The sequence below is a fragment of the Seriola aureovittata genome, chromosome 10, assembly GCF_021018895.1.
Source record: "Seriola aureovittata isolate HTS-2021-v1 ecotype China chromosome 10, ASM2101889v1, whole genome shotgun sequence".
NCBI lineage: Eukaryota > Metazoa > Chordata > Actinopteri > Carangiformes > Carangidae > Seriola > Seriola aureovittata.
In genome coordinates, this window is record NC_079373.1 from 19,821,448 (window position 1) to 19,846,365 (window position 24,918).

At 44.9% G+C, this 24,918-nt stretch overlaps 1 protein-coding gene across 2 annotated transcripts; it reads left to right on the forward strand.

The window, feature by feature from the left end:
• The first annotated feature begins 610 nt into the window (after nt 1–610).
• On the forward strand, nt 611–24,898 carry mtss1la (MTSS I-BAR domain containing 2a). Of its 2 annotated transcripts, XM_056387920.1 has the most exons (15): nt 611–1,232; nt 4,235–4,296; nt 4,411–4,484; nt 15,223–15,307; nt 15,482–15,573; nt 15,721–15,795; nt 17,974–18,131; nt 18,279–18,386; nt 19,237–19,334; nt 20,935–21,067; nt 21,806–21,880; nt 22,103–22,258; nt 22,626–22,802; nt 22,974–23,139; nt 23,427–24,898. In XM_056387920.1, exons 1-15 carry the CDS (start codon nt 1,164–1,166, stop codon nt 24,230–24,232), a joined length of 2,334 nt encoding a protein of 777 aa, XP_056243895.1. In that variant the 5' UTR covers nt 611–1,163; the 3' UTR covers nt 24,233–24,898. The 2 variants fall into 2 exon arrangements, with proteins under 2 accessions (XP_056243895.1, XP_056243896.1); XM_056387921.1 differs by lacking the exon at nt 22,103–22,258.
• The last annotated feature ends 20 nt before the right edge of the window (nt 24,899–24,918 follow it).

The following is a 24,918-nucleotide window of genomic DNA, read 5'->3' on the forward strand; positions in this document are numbered from 1 at the left end:
GGTCATAGTCTGTGATCACGTTCACTTCTCCCACTGGGACGAACAGACTCATTCTCCTATAGGTGCGGGGAAGTGGCGAAACCCATGTGACACAGTTACAGGAAATGATTGTAAGTGCGCCGTCTCCTTTCTCAACTGTCGTCTCTGCTTTCAATCAATTTTCTCATCCACCTACCGTTAACTCTTGGGGAAAAAAAGACAATAGGCAATTTTACCCTAATGTAATGTCGAACTATTCATTGAAGTCACAAGAAATCAGTTTCATTTGAATTGACATCTCCGGTCTTCTGGCATGTGGATTCAGGAGGATAACTAATACAAAGTGAGGTGATTAAGGCCCACATGTTACTGTTTCCCGAGAACAAGTAAGACCCACTCAGAGAGGTGCAAATGCTCATTAACAGACGCGTGTGTGAATACACATAACAAACCCAGGAAATCCTTCTTTGCATATCAGTCAATTGTTTAATGGGAAGACAGCCTTCACTTTTGTTTGCATGGGGTGGAAGGAGAGGAGGAGGGAGTAAAGGAGGGGGTGTTCCTTCTTGTCTCCTCCTCCACAACCACTAGGCCTATATGTGAAGAAAAAAAAAAAAAAACTTGACCAGCCCCCTTTCCATTCCCATGGATCGTATTACTGGAGACTCCAGCTCCGAGACATCTGCTCCGCTACTAACAACGGAGCGCGTCCCCGCGTCCCAGACCTGCGACCGATCCCGTCTCCCGTGGTGCCCCCTCCTCCTCTTGCTCTCTTCCCCAGAACTATGATCACTCCGTTATTTGCTGTGGTCATGAGGAGCCACACTGCCCTCCACGTTTCCCGGCTGTAGTTCAACACAGCCAAAAGCGCGCCCCTGCTCCATCACGCTCCCTCCTTGCGTCCGAGAGACGAGACGAGCAGCGGCGGCGGAGCGAGCAGCGGCCCCCGGTGCCATCGAGCAACACATTTCTTATTGTCTGTGCGCTCCGCAGGCTGCTGGCTGTGGGCTTAGCGGCTTCGCATCCTCTCCGCTGCGGGCTACATTGTTGTAGGGGAGGACAACGAAGGGCGGATGAACAAAACAAAGATCTCCATGTCCGCTGTTTTAATAACGTTTCACCAGTCGGATATTTAACCTGATTTTTTTGTCTTACTACGAGCTTTTTGTTTTGTTTTTGGCACCATGGAGTCGGTGGAGAAGGAGTGTGGAGCGCTGGGTGGATTATTCCAGGCCATCGTGAACGACATGAAGGTAACACACACACACACAAACACACACATATGTATATTAAAGTAGACAGGGGATTGTATGTGACCTTTGTGGCTGCACGGTGGCTGATCAGACGCATATTTTTTTTACTGCCTTTGTCTCTTTCACCGGGTGCTCCCCCACTGGAAACACCGCTGCAGGACAAATTGAGAGATGAAACATGTTTCTCTTTGTGTTATTAGCATAATGTGCAGCAGGTCTGTCAGGGTCCTAGCCACATTTAACAGTAGTTCAGCCGGCGTGTCAGTCTGTGTGCCATATACTAACTGCTTGCATGGAAGTATCGGTAGAGTAAAATGTTTATTTTGTTCTGTTAAGTGTTTTGGGGCTCATCTGTTTGGTCCAGGGGTCAAAACCTAGCCACATCATCAACATCAAGAGAGTCAGGTTAATCAAGAATTCCCTTCACTTTGAATAGAAAAATCAGTGGACAAGAAGAAGAAAATTACAATCGAAAGTAGCAGATAATTTACATTTTATGCAGTTATCACAGTGCAAATGTTCTGGGCTGCGATCTGACCTCAAGCAACTGTTCCTCCTTCCTCCCAGCCTCCAAGGTTTTCTAGATTAAATGACAGGCATGGAAGGATGCTCTGATAGAAAATAACCGACTCCATCACCTCAACCTCCTGGACAGAAACAGGCATGAAAGGTTATTGATTGTGCTTCCTGATGCTTGGCCTTGTGGCAGGAAATCGCTACTTTACCAATAAGCAGTTTAATACAAATTTAACCCACGCCTTACCACAGAATAGACTTCTGTTTCACCCTGTTTGTGAAAAACACGAGTTCTCCACCATTCAAGGCAGTTTAAACAAATTTCTTATGCAGGAACTAGATGTCTCCCATTATCTATCACTCAACATGCAAGTGAGTGTTTTTGTGTGTGTGTGTGTGTTGGGGGAGGGGTCAGGTCAAGGAAGTTGAATCAGGGTGGTCTGTTGTTGTTCACCACAACAGATGGAAAGTGTGAACGTATTCATCTGGCCTGGAAGCAGCTCCCAGTCATCTCGTTGTGGAGGACGCTTTCCATCCAAAGTGTTGATAACGGCGAATAAGTCAAGAATCGGGCGCCACTTTCCACCTAACAGATTTCTTATTGATCACTGGCTCACAGGGGCATGGTGCCGCTGGACAGACTATTTATGGACCCTCGTTCGTCAGGCTCCAATGAAATCAGCTCTCAGCTATTGGCAGCCCCAGTTGGGCTTCATATATTTCCCCTTTTGTGTTGCGCTCATGCCAGGGTCAGAGAGAGAGAGAGAGAGAGAGAGACAGGAGCTCTTAGAAAAGGCAGTCTGTGTATTGATAAGCAGCACAGATGAATGAAGCTGAAGCCCTGAGTCAGCACAGTGTCGATGTCCACTGTCTGAGACAGACATCTGACCTCATTCCTGCCGCCTGGCTGGGCCACGCAAGCCTGTCAGACTAGCTTTACCCCCTGGGAGCAACGCAACAGCATGGCTTTCCTGTGCTGATCTCACTGATTGTGAACAATGTTACAGTATAGTGTACAACTACTTATATGATGAAGTACAGTGCACACACACACAGCCTCCTGTGGACTGTACTGTGCTGTTTCAAGCAGCACCTGTTGGTTATATAACTGTCTGATGAAGCTACAGGAAAAGAAGTAAAAGAGTAGGAGTTGGTAATACAGGAGGTGTGGGGTGAGATGATATGAAATAAAATGATTCACTTGGATTAAATCACCAGCCAAGAATTAGATCAGCAATGGAGTTGGGTAGATGTGAAAGCAAAAAATGTCCTTGCCAACTCTAAGGATGATAGTTTTGATCTCACCCTCCAGTATGAATGACAAGGCATGGGAGGAAGAGCCTTTCTCTCCTTCCTTCCCTCTTTTCACCCCTCCTCACCTCCCTGGGCGCTGCTGGGTGTGGATGAAGAGAGAAATCCTCCCCCCCCCCCCCCCCCCCCCCCCCCCGCAGCTCTGTATGTAGTTCTCTATGCCTGCTTCTTCAACCTCCTCCCTCAGCTGTCTTGGCAGCGCATCCCTCCTGCTCTGGGAGTCACAGGCCACACAAGCTAATTAGACACCTGTTGGAGTCAAGTGCAGACAGCGAGGCAGGGAGGAGGTTCATGGCAAACATTTTTGTTAGGGATGATGGCTCCTAAATCACCTGTGAAGGCTGAGGCTTTATCCGAGCTCGAGAAGGTGGGAGTTAAACGCTGTCATTGCTACAATGGAAGTTATACCAGAAGTGATGAAAAGCAAGACTGTTTCCAGATTGCATGCTGACTATATATAGCCAGAATGTGTGGCCTCTTTCGGTTCCTCTCCATCAAAGAGGCGCATAGGGGTTATGCCCTTCCTGTCCTTTCGCCAGGGCTCAAGCTCTTGCTCTAATGGGATCGAGTCCTGAATGTGTTTTATGTTAGGCTTCTGCTCTTATAGCTCAAGGCAGCGTGGGATGATCCTGGGGTAAATGTAATCCAGATTTTTCAAAGACCAGCTATAGTACCTGCCCTGTGCATGTAAGCGCTCAAAATATGAGAGCTTACCCAGATCATACATGTGAACCACACCAAAAATATATGCACAAAGTATACATATACTGGCTCACAGCAACTTGCAAGAGGAGGGTGTGCAGGTTGATTGAGGATAACAATAACATAAGTGTCCAGCGTTAAATCACATCAGAGTACGGAGCTTATACACCAACCTGTTTCTAACCATGGGGGGAAGAAGCCAAGCTCTTTGAGTCATTGTAGCCATATATGGATTTCAGTATCTTGTCAGTGTAAATAAAGAAGAAAAATAGTTTGCAGTGAATAAATCTGCCATTGAAATTTAAACAAGCTGTTCTATCAAGTTGGAGAGAACATTATGTATTCTTAAATCTGTATGCATTCACTGGTTTGTATGTGTGTGTGTGTGTGTGTTTGAGAGGAGGATGTCTGTGTGCTTAAATGTCCTTGGCGAGATATTTATTTGACTCATCTCTTTTCCCTTTTCTTATCAGAGCTCTTACCCTGTGTGGGAAGACTTCAGTGCCAAGGCCACAAAACTGCACTCTCAACTCAGGTGAGAAGTAGTCCCAATGAATGATATAAACCTCAGTGAAAAGATACTTGTGCAACATTTGCAGCCACTTTTATGCAGTCACGGTGCAGTGAACATGTACCAATGTATTTACAGGACCACAATTCTGGCAGCAGTGGCCTTTTTAGATGCCTTTCAGAAGGTGGCAGACATGGCCACCAACTCTAGAGGTAAGAGGGATGTTTTTCAATTAATTCAAGGTCACACACTGTGAAAGAGCTGGTGGTGGTGGGGGTGGGGGTGGGGGTCACTACCTTTTTTTTGGGCAGTTCGATTTGTTGTCTTCACGGGGTGTTGCACAGTGATTGTTTGGGGCTGGGTTAGAGAAGTGAAAATCTGATCTTATTGTTTCTTTGGTCTTAATGAGGTCTGCTGATCTGCTTTGTCACCCTGCTGGCCAGAGAGGCAGCCGATTAACACAGATTTCTTTTGAGTTGATCGTCGAGAGCAGTATGTAGGTCAAAAAAACCCTGCACACCCAGACGAGCGTGCAAAGGCTCCTGACACATGCACAAACACAATCACACGAGCATAGAGGCACACACACACACGTACACACACACACACACACACACACAGACAGATATTCAAAGGATGACAGCTGGTAGCCAGCCGCCTGACCTTACAGGTCACATGCCACCATGCTTTGAAACAGTTTGTACCAGCACAACCCCTTACTGACCACTGACTGCTGGTGAAAATAACTGAAGAGGCATTTCTTCAACAGTGTTCACACATTGTCACCAGTTTCACTCCTATAGCCTCTCCAGTAACAGTGGAAGTTTATTGCCTCAGCGATACATCAGGTTTCGTTAAATGATTCCCGATGTGAGTGCACGTGCACTGTGGGATGAAATGAGGTAGACTAGGGTCAGCCTGCTTCAATAAAGCACAGGTATGGAGGATGGCAGGGCAGGACTTCAAAGCAGAGGTGTGTCTGCAGTAAAAGTAGGGAAAACAGCAGAATGATAGATGGTCCAGAGAGAGAGAGAGAGATGAGTGAGAGAGGGACGAGAAAGATGATCGAATTGAGTTTTACAGCTATAGATGCATAAAATCCCCGTAAGTGTGTCACTCACACGCCCGCTCACTCTTCTGCTACTCTCCCAGGGACATTAACTTTAGGATTAATGTCATCTTTCTCAGGCCACCGACTGTATGAGGGATGGAGGGAACACTTTGAGACGACAGACTTTGAAACAATTAAAGAGGAACTAATGAAACATGGCCTAGTATAGTGCTGAGTAGTTGATGGACAGAACATTTTTTATCATACAAAAATATCAAATATTTGATGGTTTTAACATGTCAAATGTCAAATTTTTATGTTTTCATCTAGTAAGTATTTGTGTGTTTTCCCATGGTGCTCTTAACCAACGTAACGTTTCAATCCCATTTCTCCTCTGGGAGCTGTGTTGGTCTCCTCGTGTGCTCCAAACCCTAGCAATTAATTTGGCAGGAGGAATGTCGATATTTACTTGACCTGGCTTGTGGTGGCCTGGAATAACCTTTGAACCCCAGGCTGCAGGTCCCATAGACATAGTTTAGGCAAATTTACCCTCCTGGCAGCTGCAATAGTAAAAGTTATTATCCCAAAATATATTGGCATCCAGATGTTCCTCTCTCTCTCTCAAACTCAAGACTGTTCAGGAAACAGCGGTAGATAAATAGAATTCTGAGATTACTTGCTCAACAAGTCTCTGCTTCTGTCTCTGTGGCTGTTTCTCTCCCTCTCCTTCCGTCTTTCTCCCTTCACGTGTGTGTGTGTCTGTCTGCCTGCAGCGATCTTGTTCGCCTCAGCGTCTGCACAGCCATATAGGGCTGATTGCACCACAGGGGAGTGGGGGGGGGGGCTGCCTTGGCTATAAACTGTTGGCCGTCATCACTGTCACCCCGATTCCCCTCTCGTGTTTGGGGACGAGCTGCAGCTGCTGGCACAGCTGGAGGTTTCATCGCGTTCTTCTTCTCCTTCCTTTAATCTACCTTTGACACACTCACCCCGTCACCCCTTTAACTCCGACACACACTCTCCAGACTGTAGACGTTTCCCTGCCAAGGAAAGCAACATTTCCTCTCATTCAGTGCCTCTGGATGAATCCAGGGAGAGAGGGCAGTGAATGAAAGAGGATTTCCTGTCCTGACGTTTGTCTTGTCTTTAACTGGGCGGGCAGATTTTCATATATATACCCATAATAACCGCATCATATTTGAGATCGTCCCCTCTGTTTCCACCTCCATACCGCCTCCTCTCTGTGTCTGCATGTTCATGTGTCAGAGTGCCTTGGTCTGCGTTCCTGTCCAGGCTCCTTCTCGCCCATGTTGTCCGCTTTTAGAGTTTATGGTCACGGTCGTGGCGTCAGCATCTGTGTTTTATGTAGCAGCTGGGGGAGTCGGCTGCCAGGCGTTTTGGCACTGTGTCTGACAGCGCTGTTTCTCTAAGCTGTGTTGATGGATCTGTGTCTAAAGGCACGTCTGTCTCCCTGAGCTGGCGGCTCGCATCTGGGTTCAATAGTGGTCCGCCAACCACAAAGTCTATATTAGATGGATGTATTTGGAGAATTTTAGCCCCTTTTAAAGATAAATGTTTGACGTTTCAACACCCATCTTTCCTGGGACTTAGCTTGAGGCCCTGCAGCTCTCTGGAATGTTTTTATTGTTAGATTGGTCAGCCTAATGGTTTTTGGTGTGTTGTCTAGACCAGTTTAGTCGTTTATATGAAATTGTTGTGTGATGTATTTAAAAGGACCGGACTTATCTGGAGAATAGCAGGCTCTGTGTTTGGTGTTTTGTTGTTGCTAGGCTGGATGACATGTGTTTCAGTGGAAGGTTGACTTCATTTCTTTCCATTTTTGGTCATGGTTGAACTGGATACAGGTCAAAGAGCCGGTAGTTCAGGGCTAACGTTCCATCATGGTATGAGATACAGGCTCTATGTTTTTTCGGAGAGCGAGGTGAGTCTAGTGAGGGGTGGGTTGGCCTGGGAGTGGGGGTTGTGGTTGCAGTGGGATTTCCACAGCTCTGGGTATCCAGGCTAGGCAGAGGCGTTTAGCTAATCCTCTTAGCCCCACTCTGTAACACACAGACACAGACTGCCTTCCCTTCCCTTCCTGATCAGCCACCCCCAGCTTTAAAAATTCACACTCTGGGATCACCGGCCAGACTGCGATGCACTGCAAGTTTGTGTTCAACAAAGACCGAACCTTCCTCTCTTTACATCTGTGCGCCAGAGACTGTAGAGTAAACACACCATTGCACTCGCTCATAATGTTCCAGTGGGTCATTGCAAGCCCTCGCTCTCTGTCTCTCGTTCTTTTCTTTCTTACTCAAACAGTCTATGCTCAGTGGAGATATGGAGGTACTAGTAGATCAGTGTGTCAGCGAAGCAGTAATCTGCTTGGCCGCTGTGCTTCTCGGGGTTGGCAGATGGGATGGATATCCTTACCCGCCATCTGGACAGCCTGGCATGGACGAGATGCGGCCGTGGCCTTGTGTAGAGCGAGATCAGGGGATTACTGTCCTCTGCGCTATCCCAGCAGCGTAGCTATTTTTACGGACATGTCAAATAATGAGAGTGTGCCCATGTGACCAGCACTGACATCCATCAAGCTTGGCATTTCATGTTCAAGCCTTCTATGGGCCTGGGAGGTGAGCTCTGCATCTTATGTTGGTTCGAAAATGGATTTTGATTCTTTTAGACCGGACATGCAGTACATGTACATGCAGCCACTCTGATGAATGCACTAGCCATTCTGCTGATTGTATACGCTGCGGTCTTGAGGTATTTCATGACCTCCAGCCATCAGGTCACATTAAGTATCGACGAGAGCCTCTTATTTCTCCTTCAGCTGTCTACCTCGTGTGTCAGACCGAGCTGAACAGTTCCAAACCTCCTTCCTTTCTCCCCCTCTCTCTCTCTGGAGTTTGAGGGCTTCAACCTCAAAACTCAATGTGGTCGTCCCACAAATGAATGTTTTCCAGCTATTATAATGACTACATGCGAAAAGTAAAGGGTGAAGTGGCTGGAACAATGATGTGAAGAACAGATGAAAAGAGGGGGAGTAATGATGGCAGTGAAAACAAATCTTTTGGCGCTGCGTAACTTTCATTCTGAGGAATGAATACCAAACTAAGTAGACAAACATGAGACCTGAGGGGAACAGTGTGTTCAGCTATATCCTGAACACGGAGTCGGCGTGGAAGGGAGCTGGAGAGGGGAGGGAAAATACACGAGAGAGCGAGGGAGAGAGAGAGCGAGAGAGAGAGAGAGAGAGAGAGAGAGAGGAATGTAAGGGAGGACATTAAAGGAGGGAATGAAAAGGACACGCGCATAGTTTTAATCAAATGAGGTGGCTGATTGAAAACAGTTGGAGAAATTTGCTGAGAATAGAATTTACTTGTGTTGACTTCACCATTTTTTTTTTTTTAATGTGCTGCTTTTTTTTTTTTTTTTTTTTTTCACATTTTGCCATTGTAGTGACACAACCAAAGTCTTTTGTTTGTGAGCCAGTCTACCAGACGGTCATGATCTCCTGAGGTTGAATCCCTTTGACTTTCTCAAGCTATTTGTAATTTTTGATATTGCTACATCGCCAGCATAAGCATTAACAGCTGCTTACTTACCAGTCTAGAAGAAATGTTGCAAGCTCAGCATCAAACTTCCTTTTTACTCACCAAGAGCTATCTCCAGAGGTGGAAAGCAACACCAGTGTTAACTCTTTTCTCTTCTCTTCTACTGACGTTAGCACCGTAACCAGCTAGCCCCGGCCTGTCTCGTCACTCTCTGATAGCGACTCACTGTAGCCTCCAATCTGTCCTTAAGATTATAAGAAAAGGATTCAGTGTGAAAACAGGTGGAGTTATGTTTTAAAGTTTAGGTCTACTAGTAAGAGAGACTTGATGAAGGTCACAGAAAAACTCATTGTTTTGAGAGTAATGAAAATTTTAGTCACCTAAGTAAAATTTGACGTCAAGGTTCTTAAGCATACACCAAGCTCAGTGCAGAGGAGAATGGAGACTGACCTGACGATAATAGACTTCCCCCCAGGTTAACTTAAGACTCAGAGGCTACAGGTGGAGATAGAGCTTATTAAATGCCTTATGAGCAGCAGCAACAGCACCCAGCAGTGCTGTCAGCATTGTTTGGAGGGTTGTTCGCAAATGAGCCGTGCAGCATTAACTTTGGCCGAGCAAAAGAGTGGGAAGTGCATTGTCAGCTGAGATAAAGACAACCTTATTGCAAAGGGTGTAAAGCAGGGCAACCTACGAGTCATCTGATTGAACTGGCTCGCAGGCTTTGCTCTATTTAATACTGAGTCATTCACTGTTGCCTCAATGTCTGTCTTTTTTTTTCCTATTTGGAGCTTGGATACATCTGGGGTCCTTTCCCTTAGCTGCAGGTGAAGACAATCCCCTGTGGATCTTCTGTTCTTTCCATTAATTGCATGATACATTGCTTCTCTCCTTCCCTGTGTGTTACATTTTCCCATTTTCTCTCTCTGTGTCCCTTTTTCATGTCCAACGAAAAAGCACATCTGGACAAGAGGCGCTGTTTATTTTTAGCAGCATTTATGTCCCTGAACAGGAAGCTCCTCCAGCAGCAAAATAAAACTTCCTCCTTGTTCTCCCACTCCTCCTTTAGTCTCATCGTAATGCTCTCCAGAACATGTTTACACCACATCAGGACACACTGAGATCTGTCTGCATCTGTGGGTGTTTCTGGTCGAGAGGTGAAACTTGCCGTGCGTATTGTCTGGCCAGACTACAATGGGATGAGTGTGTGTGTGTGTGTGTGTGTGTGTGTGTGTTTGACTGTGTGTGTGTTGGACTAAAACAATTGATCTTGAGGCTGTTTCCTCTGCCTTTCATTAGTATTGTTTCTGGTAAGAAGAGACATTGTAAGGAAGTGACACAAAAGGCTTTGAATACTGTTTTGATAGCTACTGCAGACACATATATGTTCACTCAAAAACATTCTCACATTTGTGTAGGGTCTGGGTTATTCCCAGCTTCTCAAATGTGTGAGTGTGCTACTTTTCTTGGTTTTATTGCATTTTAAAATAAATATCTTTGGATTTTGGACTTTAGCTGGGACAAAACAAGTAAGTTGAAAGTGTCACCTTGGGAAATTGTGTTGAAGTTGTGGCTGTTTACACTATTTTCTGACATTTTATAGACAAAACAAATGATCAGTTTAGTCAAGAATATGATTGACAGATTCATGGATGAAAATAATAATTAATTGCAGATTTATGTATATTCATATTTACAAAAGAATCCTATTAACCTGCACAAACCTATACATCCACATCTTTGTTCTTTCTTGGATGGAGTGCCATGTCTAAAAAAAACAGAACCCTAATGTTCTGTTTGGGGTCCAGGAGGTCCTGGGCTCAAAAAAGAAAAGAAAAAATTACTTCATTGTTTTATCAGTTTCAAACTTAAGGACCTCTCACTTATCTCACTTCATAACAGTTGCTTTAATTAAGTTTTGAAAGTGTTTTAAAACTGAAAAACTATTGTTTAAATGTCTGAAATAACTGTTTCACTCTTACAAATTTTTGTAGTGTAATGTTTTCAGTGTTGCAGATATTCAACACACTCCTTTCAGAAGTTCCTGACTTACCTTACCATTGTTAAGTCTCATTGAACTGAAGGAATATAAACACAGATGAATGCTTCTAGTCATTTCAGTATGAAACCCCTTTCTCAAAATATATATTGTGCTTTGTTTACAGAGTAGAATACCCTTTTCACCCCAGTCTTTCATTTTGCACATTGAGCTTATGAAATATTAACATAAAAACCAAGTGAAACAGACTTTTACTTTGCATTACAGCCACGAACCAAGAATCTTTCTGCAGAGTTTCTCGAAAGACTCGCACACTGTCTGTGTCTGTCATCCAGTATTTATGTAACTTCGCTTAGATCTGTAACTCTGTTGCTGCGGGCGTACAGCACTGTAGTCTTGTTCCACAATCAATGTCCGCACGTGGCTGTTTTATCCGTCACTCTTCCCTCCATCAGAAGCTATTGCTCCCTTACCAGCAGACACATGGGGGTGCTTCTTTATTAATAATACTGACTGCTTCGACTGAGCTACACCAGCAGAACTCCAGCTGTGCTTTGAAGCAAATGTTTGATGATGTGAATGTATGATGTTCTGAAGTTTTTGAATTCAGAAATCTCAGCTGAGATCTCGTTTAGTTAAAATCAAGGTAATTCTCCCTCCAGTCTCTTTTTTTTTGTTTCTTCTCTTTGCTGAATAAAGTGTTTGTTTGATGTTTTGGCTTCATTGAAGGACATACACACACAAGCTACATGGAGATTTTGTTGATACTGGAAAACATTACATCAACCAACTCTTCCTACGTACTCTTACTCTTCATCTGTCAGAGCTTATAGATATATTTACTAAAAGTGAGAGACTTTGTCCTGGCAGTGACTGCTACACCTGCAGCAGCCGGCTAACACTTCCTCTGCCCCGTGACTGGCCAAACCCAGCCGGCACCTCAGCAATGTGTACCCTCTTTCATCCTCCCCTCTCACCCCACAGCCCTTTTCATCCATCAGTGGCCTCCGCTGTGTCCCTGCCAGTTCACATTCTGTAGCACTTAAAAGGGATGAGGGAGGGTAAAGGCAGGGGGCTTAACTGTCTGTGCCAGCCACAGTCGGCTCCGTGGCCAAGGTGCCAGCGTGAGGAATAATTGTTGTCTCACGGACGATGGAATTTCCTCAGCTCAGCTCTCCGTATGAGGGTGTAGCGAAAAAACGCAGGGACTTCATATTCCTGGAAGTGTAACCATGAGGATGTTCTGTACCTTTTTGCTCCACATCCCACGCAAACATGCTTTATTGACACAGGAAGCAGCCCCTGCTCCACTCAGGAGAACTGTATTCAGCTTGCGAACCGGCAGCAGAATCTCACTCCAGCTCGGTAGTCCTGAGTGCAAATGAAATCTGAGCTGAGCTGCAGGGTTTAGATGCTGAGAGAGAGTGAGAGAGAGAGAGCGAGAGATAGTTGAGCTAAGCTCCTATGTTGAAGACATCAGGGAATGAGGCCCGTGGCAGTTTAGCTCCTGGCTCCCGGCTCCTGGCAGGAGAGTTCCCTATAAAGCAGTCCTATTAAAACGCTCCTCCTTCCCCGAGGAATCAGGGGAGTTAATCAGAACCAGAGCTCTGGATGGAACCACTCACTAAACGCTTAGACCACACTGTGCTGGTCCTGGATACTGGAGCTTAAGGTTCCCACCAAAACCAACAGCGGGGGCTCGACCTTCCCACCAACAATCCCATGTACTCCTCGACATGCACAAGCAGATCTGATGGCAATTTTTATTTATGTTTGAATCAGGCGCCAACCGCATCAGAGACATGCACAGCAATGCTGTTATAATTAACCACACATTGCTGCACTGTTCAGTTGCTCCAAGTTATTTGCTCCATGTCTTCAGATATACGGCTGGGTTGCATAAAGGCTCTCTTCCATCCTGATCTGTGTTTTGCTTCATTCATGCATGTGTGGGTGTCTGCTGTGAGGTCGGCCCTGCTCCCCTTAAAGCCCCAGGGGTCCACGCCTGCTAAATAATCACTTTCCCATTTCCTACACAATGTTCGCCAGGTTCCAAGCTGCTACAAGGGCAAATATCAGTCGATCTAGATGCAGAGATAGAGTTGAGTGGATTTTATTTATGCAGCCCAGAATCACAAATCACCTTTTATCATGGGTGAAAAAAGGAGGAGACCTCAGTAAGGGCGACAAAAAAAGCAACAACTTGTCTTTCAAGTCAGTCTTAACCCTCTTTCCAGCTTGTATGTGTTTGTCACATGTCTGTGTACATGCAGGTTGTTGAGGGAGTAAATCTGCGTCCCTGTCCGTCCGGTTGAGGCCAGAGGCCAGCAGGGCTCTTGGACATGGGCAGGAAGCCTCTGGACCTCCCCAGGATGTAGCTGTCAGCTGATCCCCCTCTGGGAGGGGAAGGAGGAGAGGAGGAGACGGGAGGGAAATTGGCAGGTGTGGATGGGACAGGAGAGTGGGGGTTGAGGGCTCTCTCTGGCTTGACAGTGACATTGAGAAAGTCTGTTAGAGAGATAAAAGAGCCAACATTACTCTCTCTCGCTCTCTCTCTCTCTCACTCCCTCCCGTCTCTGTTAGACACAACACCCCCCCACCCCCACCCTCCCACCCAATCCTGCACATTTACCCTGCAAGAGCTGATTTGCAGCTGTGCATGCCTCCTGTAATGCTTTTAAGAGATGCATAACCTGTGGATACGTGTTCTGTGTGCGTGTTTGCATTTCTGATTCTATCATTACACTTGGCTTTATGAGGCACTGAATCAGTGCCAATAGAGGCTCTTCTACGACAGATACTCAACACCAATCCTTTAAATATGGAGACTTCTTTGGCTATTTATAGCAAGAGCTCAGAGTATAGGTTCCACATGTTACTTCAATCACTTCCTGCTGGTGTTAAATGCCTTTGTGCGATACAGCTGGATGACCTTTCATCTCTCAACCCTAGAACAGCGATGCACACACAGGACAACCTTCCCTTCCTCTCCCCAGTGCACAAACACACTCAAGTTGTTCTACATCTGCCTGTCAAAAATGTCTCTCCGAGATCGAGTCCAGATCCGCAGCTGATTGTCTTTGAACTAGTGCAACAGTCAGTGAAGTTGACAGCCAAGTGTTGGCGTGAAATGGTCTTTGTCTCACAGTGTGACGTGATATCGACTGGAGACAGTAACCTAGTTTCTTTATATGATAGCTGAAAAAGAGCACAGATCTCACCGGGCAACCATCTGGAGCTTTTCTTACACAGTGTCTGATTTCAGACCTGCTATGTCGGTCTTGTTTTTCTTTCTGTTTTATTTTGTGTATCGCTCTTTGTTTTTGCATTGCAGGTTCAAGCCAGTTTCTTTCTCTCTCCCTCTCTCTCTCTCTCTCTCTCTCTTCTCTCTCTCTCTCTCTCTTCTCTCTCTTTCTGCCCTGCATGAATGGTGTTTAGGAAACAGAGAGAACAGGAAAGGCAGAGCAGGCAGGGAAGAATAGAGGGATATCCCCTTACAGGGTTCCCTCCTTTTTCCTCCAGGATAGAGGGGGTGAGAACTTTGGAAAAGGGGTGGGGTGGTGGTAAATCACACCACCTGTCCAATCACACAGAGACACACACACACACACACACACACACACACACAGACACGCATGCATGCCTCCACTCTGTGAGGCCTGTCTGCCATCTGAGAGATGTCCTCTCTCTTTCCCTGTGTGTGTGTTTGTGTGTGTGTGTGTGTGTGTGTGTTTGTGTTTGTGTGTGTGGTGAGAGACCCTCAGATTAGCCCTATGTGGCCCAGATTACAACCGGATCAGTGCTGCCATATATTACACCGGCCTGTGAACTATCAGAGAGACAGTGGGCCAGCCTGGGCTTTAGGGGCTTAAGACCCCATTTAATTACACTTCAGCAGAGAGGAAAAGTACAGTAACCAATTCACACGAGCTGGTGTTTACACGGTTGCGAGCATCATGTGATGATCTTGAAGTGTCAAAAGGAAAAATGCACTATTTTGGCAAGAAGAAAGGAGGGAGTGTAGGGTTTCAGTTTGCAGGCACTGTGTCACATTTGCTTTCCCCAAACAAATATGACATTTATGGGCTCTGCAGTCCATTACAGTCCATACTTGTCCACCTAGTGGCTGCAGCTGGTGACGCCTCTCCAGCAAGGAAAAAAGATGACAGATAAATTCATCTGACAGTAGAGAATTAGACCTTTTCAAAATGCTCTCCTGATAGGTTGTCTCTCCTCTTTGAATATCATATTCCTCTAGGCCAAGAGGCAAATCTGTGATATGTAAAGCCAAGCTCTTAGATTGTAAGTGACAATTTGTTTTTTCGTATTGTTTTTCTAAGGTGCCACCAGGGACATTGGCTCCGCTCTGACAAGGATGTGTATGAGACACCGCAGCATTGAGGCAAAATTACGCCACTTCACCAAGTAAGCTGTATTTTTTTCTTCTCCTCCACAGTCATTTTCTATGCTCCCATTTTTGTTGGCCTTCCTCTCATCGTGCCACTCTTTGCTGAGTGTTTTTGTGTCATGGAAATAAAACTATTATGTCCCTCGCTCTCTCACTGTCTGCTCTCATGTTCTTTCACCTTGTCGCTGTAGTGCTCTCATGGAAGGTCTGGTTACGCCACTTCAGGACAGGATAGAGGAATGGAAGAAAACAGCTAACCAGCTGGACAAAGACCATGCCAAAGGTAAACAACCAGCAAACACAAATGACATACCACTTTCCAAGTGTTCGCAGAAGTTTGGACCCCACTGTACACCCTTTTTTTAAGCAATGTATATTGGACAGAAAATTGATACGCCTTTTGGCTTTGGCTTTGACTTGTTCTCCACAGAATATAAGCGCTCTCGTCAGGAAATTAAAAGGAAGTCGTTAGACACCATAAAACTCCAAAAAAAAGCAAGAAAAGGTAAGGCAATCTTTCAAGACCTTGTTGACTAACAGACCAGCGACAAAACTCTATTAACATTTTACTGCTGATATTCACAAAGTCGGCTTGGCTGCTGGTCCCTGGTCTGTACCAATGTTTTAGATTGAACTGGTGCCATCTACAGTGTAGAGCTGGATATGACAACTCAATCAAATCAGAACGCCTGGCACAGTTTCAGAGGCTCCTCTCCAGCCTCGGATGATTTATCACTGCCCACCTTATAAATCAAAGAAATGTTCTTCTTTCCTGGCTGTGCATGCATCAGTCCCTGCTGCTGGTTGTAATTAAACTCCTATTTCCAAACGGAGCTTACACCAGTGGTATGGGCTAGTCATAAATAAGCAATGTGTCCTGATTTGATACAGCTAACACTGCCTGTTCTTCTGTCTCTCCTCCCCTTGCCTGTCCCTGCAACCCCTCCTCTGTTTCTGCCTATTTCCCCTGGCTGTAGAGCTTCTAGGTATGTCTGTTGTGCTTAGCCCCGAGTGCGACCTTCACGCGATTGTTTCAAAGTCATCATCATCATCTTTAGGGTGAAACTGCCAGTCAAACAAAACCCAGTACTGTCTTAGCAGATGTGGTTAAAAGAAATATGCTTATTCACTTTCTGGATGAGCGTTAGGAATTTGATGCCACTTTCATGTCTATAAGGTAGATATACTATCACTAGAAGCTGGTTAACCTAGCTTAGCACAAAGGCTGGAAACAAGGGGAACTACTTGCCTGGCTACTCAAGCGTAAAAACAGTGTATCCTCGTTTCCAGTGTTTATACTATGCTATGCTAAGCTAAGTGGCTGCTGGTGGACAGACATGAGAGTGGTATCCTCTCACCTAACTATTGGCAAGAAAGCAAATAAGCATATTTCTCAAAATTTAGAACTATTCGCTTTTAAAGAGAAACCTCAAGCAGTGCACTCATTGTAAATATCCTGACTTCTAAGAATGTAAATAATACCCAGGAATAAGTGAATGGGCACAGGTCAGAGTGTAAAAAGCACAGGCGTTAACATAACAATTGTCCTGTTCTAATCATGAGAAAGAATGTACAATGCCAGCACCCAGAAACTGAAGCAGCTAAATACAAAAAGCCTTCATTCATTTTATTTTTTGCACACATACAGTTCACCTGACTTCTTTCAAATATAGCTCCTCCATTTTTTAAATGCCTTTTAATAGAGTAGGAAACTGCCAATTTTATGGCATCCCATCATTCCTCTGGGTAATTAAATCTTGTCTTTGTCATCAACTGACATTTGGCTCCATGATGACAGCTAATTGTTCTACCGAAGACCTAAATTTCTCTTTCTAAGGACCTATTAGCCTAACTGGCAAGCTGTCATATCCTCATCCTCATCCTTCGTTTAATCTGTGACTTATTAAATGCAGGTCTGCTGAAAGATTAGCCAATTAAGCTGATAAGTATTACACATAAGGAAAGTTGTAAGACAGATGTGCAATGTGTTGTCTGCTACAGATGACTAGAGCGCTCATGTTTTTGGGATCAATGCAAGATACAGTAGATATATATACATTTATGATATAGCCAGACACAAATTTGAATTTATTCACACGTATAGCTTATAACCTACTATATTTTCAAGTTGCATGGTACATACAATGAGTGTACTGCTTGAGATTTAGCCAAAAATGTCAAGACACGGTAACGTTTAACTGGCAGTGTAAATCATGCAGTCAGAGCAACGAAGAATTGAGCATCTCAGTGGTCATCTCCATCCTTTCAACTGTCATCTAGTGTCATTGTGGTGTTGTAGTGTGTCGCATTCATTTCGGGACCTCACCACCAGCGGCTTCGCGTCGACTCATGATTGTCCTCTCATTCCCATGTACATGAACCATTTGAGTGTAATGTTTGTCAGTGCGTTGACCTCTACCACACAAGCAGTTTATCATTGTGTCTTCTAATCATGTCTCATTTTTTCTTTTTTCTTTTACTCTTTCCCTCCTCCCTGCACTGTGTACACTTTTCTTCCTTCATGTCACCATCCATAATTATCACCCTCCACTTTCCAATCTCTTTTCATTCCTCCTCCTCTCTTGTTTATCTATACTCAACCCTCCTCACCCCTGTCCTCCCTCACTCCGTCCTCCCTCCCGTCATCTGTGCCCTCTGCCCCCCTTTGCTTTGCCTCGCGCAGGCCGGGGTAACCTGCGCCCCCAGCTGGACAGTGCCATGCAGGACGTCAGTGACTTGTATCTGCTGATGGAGGAGACGGAGAAGCAGGCAGTGCGCAGAGCCCTCCTGGAGGAGAGGGGGCGTTACTGTACATTCATTAACCTCCTGCAGCCTGTGGTGGTGAGGAACATTTGGCCTTTGTACAGCTGAGAGTTGTAGAAAATAAATATAAATAGCACCAATTATAAAATTATGTTTTACTAGGCTCGCTCTTGTTGTTAATGTGGTAGCTGTTTAATTCAATCCATCCTGTTTTTCTTCCTCCAGAATGTAGAGATTGCCATGTTGGGAGAGATAACACATTTACAACCCATCGTTGATGACCTCACTGTGTTGACTGAAGACCCACACAAGCTGCCACCAGCCAGTGAGCAGGTAACAGAGGTGTAACGCTTAAGATATTTCCTCTAATGCTGCTCATGCACTTATCATCCAACATCCCCAGAGCTGGTCAGGTTATTTGGATCATAATCAAATCTTCTGTAATTGTAGTCCAAGGCTATGAAATGATGAGTCTGGTGATATTCTATATTTTTCTTATTATCAACAAAAAGATCCTAATAATAAGCATTTTCTGTGTATCCAGCGTCTGATACAACTTATTAATTGCGTCAAGTGTATATAGTGTATCACTCCATCACTGAAAATAGTCCCCAAATATATACTATTGACTCCTTCTTGAGAAATATTTGTTAAAAGCTACTGTGCCCAGGTATTTTTGGAAGTTATTTAGCCACTTCTACAAATGAAAGTAGGTTTGCTACCTGTCTGTAAGGATTTATGTTTTCAGCAGGAGCGAATGGGCTCCAGGCTGAGAGTAATAGATTGGCTGGAACAAATATTGCGAGACTAACTAATGCACTCTTGGTTTTGTCTTTTCATGACATTTGATGACAGCAGCAACATTATAGAATTATGCCTTGTCCTTTTAAATTACAAAATAGTGCTAAGATGCATCACTGCCATTAGCCAGTTGTTGTTGTTGTTGTCTGATGCATTAATGTATGTTTTTAGAAGTGTGAAGCTGAAAATGCTTGTTTTCCATCTATTGTGACTATGTGTCTGCAAAATCTTTTTTCTGCTCTTACTCTCCGTCTTAATCTTACACAACAATAGCCAATTCCATTATGTGTTTTTTTTTTCCCCTTATCTTGTGTAAAAGCAATTTCACCTGATGGCTGTTGTTGCCACTGCATCATCACAGTTTGTTTATGTGTTCTCGCAGGTGATCCGGGATTTGAAAGGATCTGACTATAGCTGGTCCTACCAGACCCCTCCCTCCTCCCCCAGCAGCACCGGCTCCAGGAAGAGCAGCATGTGCAGGTATATCCTTACACACCTTGTTGCTCTTTGTTGTCTGTTTAGTGTGATTATTTTGCACTTACGCTTGTTGTGCAATGTGTTAATTACACCTTAAGATGTGATGCATATTGTGTGCTGTGTCAGATGTGTTGTTAATTAGTTTGTGGATTTAGTTTATGCTGGATCAAAGCTGTTTTGAACACCCTGGCATATTCCTGATTTTAGCCCACTCTATCACACAATAGCAAAGGAATGAAATATTAAAGGTCATCATGAATACATGAGCAGGTGACCCCCCCCCCCCCCCACACACACACACCACCCCCCTCCCCTTACCACACAGCCAGACTAGCACGTGACGTATCTTGCCAGCTTCACAGCTCTTGCAGATTTGCAGTTCTCAAGCTTCTTACACCCAGATTAGGTCCAAAGCTGTGAAACATCACAGCCTGAACCATGAGCCTGGATGAGAATCAACATCTACATATTTATAAGGCTGATGGCAATAGTTCAACAATTTATTTATAAATGTGGGTCAGAAGTCCATTCTCTGGGAGGAAATAAGCCTTTCTTTACAAAAAAAAAAAAAACCTTTAATGTTAGAGGAATATCAAATCTTGTTGTCACAAATCCTCGTCTTGCTTAGTTGCTAACAGAACCTCCTTGATATTTCCACCAATTAACACTGCAGATTAAATAGTGTTCTGTATTTTCAGCCACTGACTATACAGTATGTTTGACTAATTGACAAATTTTAACACAGACTTTGGTTGTAGATCCTAGTTAGTTTGATTTTTTAGGGTAAAATTAGACTTTCCCATGAAAAACACATATCTCCAAAATGTCAGTTCTGGAACTTACAGAAACTTCAGTCTGGGCTTGACCGCTTCATATTTTTCCATTTATCTACTCAGTCTGAAAAGCTGTCACTGAATTTCCTTTGCATGTGGAGAAACATGACATGATTCAGTTGTTGGTAGAATATAAAAAACTCCCAAGATTGATGTTACAGGATTTTCCCACTACAACAGTGATATAATGAAAAGAAGTCTCAAAGACTGGATGGAAGAACAACAAGCTTAGTGAACACAGAACACAAAAAAACACAGGACAGAGAAATCGTATGAGGTTATTTAATTTGTCATGTTTAATTTGGCATTCCTCCTTAATCCTCATCCTAGAGGACAGTGATTACTTCAGATATAGTCCAGAGGGAGAGGGGGAGAAGGAAGTGTGAGAGAGGAAGGTGAGAAGTACAAGTTGCACATTTAAAATAGGGTGGGTGACAAAGAGAAGCAACGCTGAGTGAGAACGACACAACAGGAGACGAAAAGAAGACATCTGTTAATATTCAGAGGGAAAGAAAAATCAAGAAGGGATAACTTTTTTTGCTGTTTGATGCACCAAAATTAGAAGAATGGCGTCGTTTAGAATTTTCGCCTTCATGTTCACAGCTTTTGTGATCAATTTTTCATCTAGCTCTTTCTGTTTTTGCCACAGCCTGCTCATAAATTCTCAGAAAAAAAAGATAAAAACAAATTAAGGGAAGAAAATATGTGCTAGAATCTTGATCACGATCCTGTATGTTGAGTTATATACTGATGTGATGTCCTGTCAACAGTCTCCTCCAGATGCCCTCTGCAGGAGCCCACCGGCTCAGCAGCGTGTCCTCCCACGACTCAGGCTTTGTCTCGCAGGACGCCAACACCCACTCTAAGCCTCCATCGCCCATGCCTTCTGACATCACCAGCCAGGTAACAGTCTCGGGCGTAATACTGAAGTTTAATCTTTGATCAGGTGGGGGAAAAAAAAAGGGATTTTATCGCATCAAAACCAGGAACAAAGCGGACTTGTAAGCTCCAGAGATTCCTCTGGCAGAAAAGCTGCAGGGCAGGAAGACACAGCAACAACACCAGAGACTCTCTTTCTTGTCAAAGTAGATCTACAACAATTCAGCCCTATTCCATCTGGCATCTCCAATCTGGTGTGAGATATACGTTTTGTCATGTTTGCATTTCAGGGATAAACACGTAGTTACAATAAGAGTCAAACCCAGGCAGTTCTCTTCGTGTTTTGCTGCAATAGCACTTTATCAGTTGCGAATGTTGAATTTCTATCCCACTGGATTGATAAAGTTATTCAGACGGTCTGGACAGATTGCAGTGTACAGAATACGCTCGGCAGCACACTAGCTCACCCAGTGATGCAATGTTCTTTTTCTGAAAAAACTGATCTAAAAGGCTGCTTTATTTTCTATCTAGGCTATGGTCTATAGATCCCCTCAGAGAGGAAAATAACTCCCTCTCTCTAGAACTCACCAACACTCCAACTCTGACCCCGGTCCTGTGTATCTCTCATCTCTCACACCTACCCCTCTCTCTCTCTCTCTCTCTCTCTCTATCTCTCTCTCTCTCTCTCTCTCTCTCTCTCTCTCTCCCTCTCTCCATTTGCTCTCCCCCTCCACTGTTTTTACTCCATCTCCCCTTTCCCAGAAATCAACAAGCTCAGCCTCCTCTGAGGCTTCAGAAACCTGCCAGTCTGTCAGCGAGTGCAACTCTCCTACAGCGGTTAGTACTGCATGCATCTAACCAATCGACTTGCTTTATTAGACAGATATACACTTGCAGACGTGCACATGTACACACAGGCGATGCGCAGTGCCCTTCACTCATTGTTATCTATAGTGTAAAGAGTCCTGTGGGCTCTTCTTGACAGCTGCAGTGCGGTTTGACGTGGACTATTCATGGATGTTGAGCACTTTGACTCAGACTTGTCTGTCCGTTCCGCAGTTTGGCTCATGCTCATCCTTCGGTACCTTCCGCCCTGCTTTCTCTCACACTGGCACCATCAGGCCTCTCTCTGTCATACTTCCTGCGTCCCCCACATTTAACCACTCCCCTGGATCCAACACCCCCTCACCCACATCAAAGGTTCCTAGCTGGAAGGTTTGTTTTCATTTGCAATTTTACTTTTGAGTTTTTTCTCTTTTTAAACGTTCTTGCTTCTTTGCTTCTTGTGTTTTATTGCCTTTAAAGCACATAAATCAGCGTGAAGATTAACCTCACAATCACCATTTTGCTGTTGCTCATGAAGCTCGGTTTTCTAATCTTTCCTCATAAAGATGTGCTAAACTGATATCATTTAACAACGCACTCATAGCCTACTGTAGTCTGCTCATATCTTCCTCAGCATCTAACCAGTTCATGAGCCAAATCAGCAGCTTCCATGTTAGCTGCTTGTACGAGCGGTGGATGGCAAACACTGGAGATGCTCAGTTGGAAGACAGTCTCATTGTTCCGTCTGCTGCTGCAGGACTGGGCCAAACTGAGTTCCTGTGAGCCGTCGTTGGCCAGCACTCTGCAGCGTAGGAGGGAGTCTGTGGATAAGATGAGAGAACTGGAGGCTCCGCCCAGTCCACAGGGGTATTCTGGGATGCAACCAGATGATCCACACAGAGGGAGAATTGGCCCAGGAACCATTGCAACCAAGGTAAGACGTCCTCAGGGAGTAAAAATGTAAATGTCAGTATATAAATTTATATACCTTGGAAATTGTAGTGTGGTGAACTGCATATGTAAATGTGTGCTAATCTTTATGTATTTCCTGCCTGCCTGTATCTCTTGATGTGCGTGTTTGTGTGTGTGCGTGCGTGCACTTCAGCATGGCGAGCCCCTCTCTCCAGCAGCCAGCACTCTTGCTATGGTTCTGACTAGAGGGTTAAGTATGGAGCAGCAGAAGAGCAGCAGAGACTCTCTGCAGTACTCGAGCGGCTACAGCACCCAGACCAACACCCCGTCATGCTCCGAGGACACCATCCCCTCACAAGGTAACACTCACCCTTGACAGTCACACAGTCCTTATGATACGGCACACATGACATCCATATACAGCACAGACCTTCTGAATTCCCTGTTCTTTTTCCAGGTCATTTTGATTGGAATCTTTGGACTTGCGTGCTTTTAAAAGTGCAGTGCTAATTACCTTTTGTGTCAATGTGATTACTGTAAATTACTATGTAAAAAAAGCAGCTGTGAATAACTCTTCAAAGCATTGTTGTTGTCAGTATTTTTTCAGTGTGAAAAATAGATACTCATGACTCATTGTCACTTCTAGGTTCAGATTATGAGTGCTATTCACTCAATGGGGATGCTGACAGTGAAGGACAGGCAGACTTTGACAAGTCCTCCACCATCCCTCGCCACAGTAACATTGCTCAGAGCTATCGCCGCATGATCCAAACTAAAAGGCCTGCCAGCACAGCAGGTCTGCCTGCAGGTAAAACTCTGCAGGGAACTCCAAATGGTGCAGGGGGAAGCGGCTCTGGAGTCATTGCGTCGGGGACGGCCACTATTCGCCGGACACCGTCCTCCAAAACTGGTGTGAGGCGCACGCCATCCACATCTGGCCCCATTCCCATCCGGCCCCCCATCGTGCCAGTTAAAACCCCCACAGTGCCGGACTCTCCAGGGTATGCCAGCCCGTCACAGCATCGTACCGGCAGCGAGGAGTTTCTTTATGGTGATGACCCATCTCCTAGTGACTTCATGAGGGCCTCTCCAAAGCGGATGAGTCTTCCCGACAATTCATGGGGCTGTGGAGGAGGAGGGGTGGACAGGACTGTTTATGCCCAGCAGGCCCCCGGCATGGCCACCCACGGTGCTGAGGAGGACCCTCTGCTTGCTGCCAACCGCCACAGCCTGGTGGAGAAGATAGGAGAGCTGGCAGCCAGCGCCCACGCCCTTGGTGAGAGTCAGTTCCCCTTCCCCAGCTCACTGCCTGGGGATCTGGCACAGTGTGTGCCCCAAGAGCCATCTCCTGCAACCCAGGAGGACAGGGATATGCTGGTGTCGATACGCCGGGGAGTGAAGCTCCGCAAGACATTGACTGACGACAGGTCGGCTCCTAGGATCCTGCGGTAGCTGAGGGAGAAGAAGGCTGTGAAGAAGCAGCTGTGCTGTCCTTATTTACAAACTGAAGCTTTGTAGTGAAATACAACAGCATTCATGTAATACATGAACTGAGGCACAAGTAACAAAGAGGATGTAACACGTGGTGAATGAAGGCCAGTCGATAGATTAATGAGTGACAAAGGACAGTGTCAAGTCATTTCGTTTTATGTCATGTATGTATTGCGTACGTACAAAGTAATCCATATTTTTTTGGTTTTTATTCTTCTTTTTGTTTTTTTGTCTGTGGGCTTCGTGGCTGTGCATCTCTGCTCCCTGTGTGACCGGTTGTTTCAGCCTAGTTGGTCCCTTTAGACCCAGTGATCAAGACATCACTCATGTGCATCATGGGATCGAATGCTCTGTGTCTTTGTTCTTGCTCTTATGATTATTATAATATTGTGCGTTTCTTAATTAACACAGCCACCTGTCAGTGGAAAGTGATGGGCGAAGTGCTCTGTGAGCCTGTCTGTATGTTGTGTTTCTCATCATTACTGTACAAGTACCGTATTACTGTTTTGTCTCATAAGCTGAACAACAGCTGTGTAATTCATGTAAAATAGGAGCAATATGGCAGTGTTTTTATTGCTGTACTGTATTGTCAATATATTCTGCAATTAAACAGGCTTTTTACTGGTATAGGGCTTGATTTTCTTTGT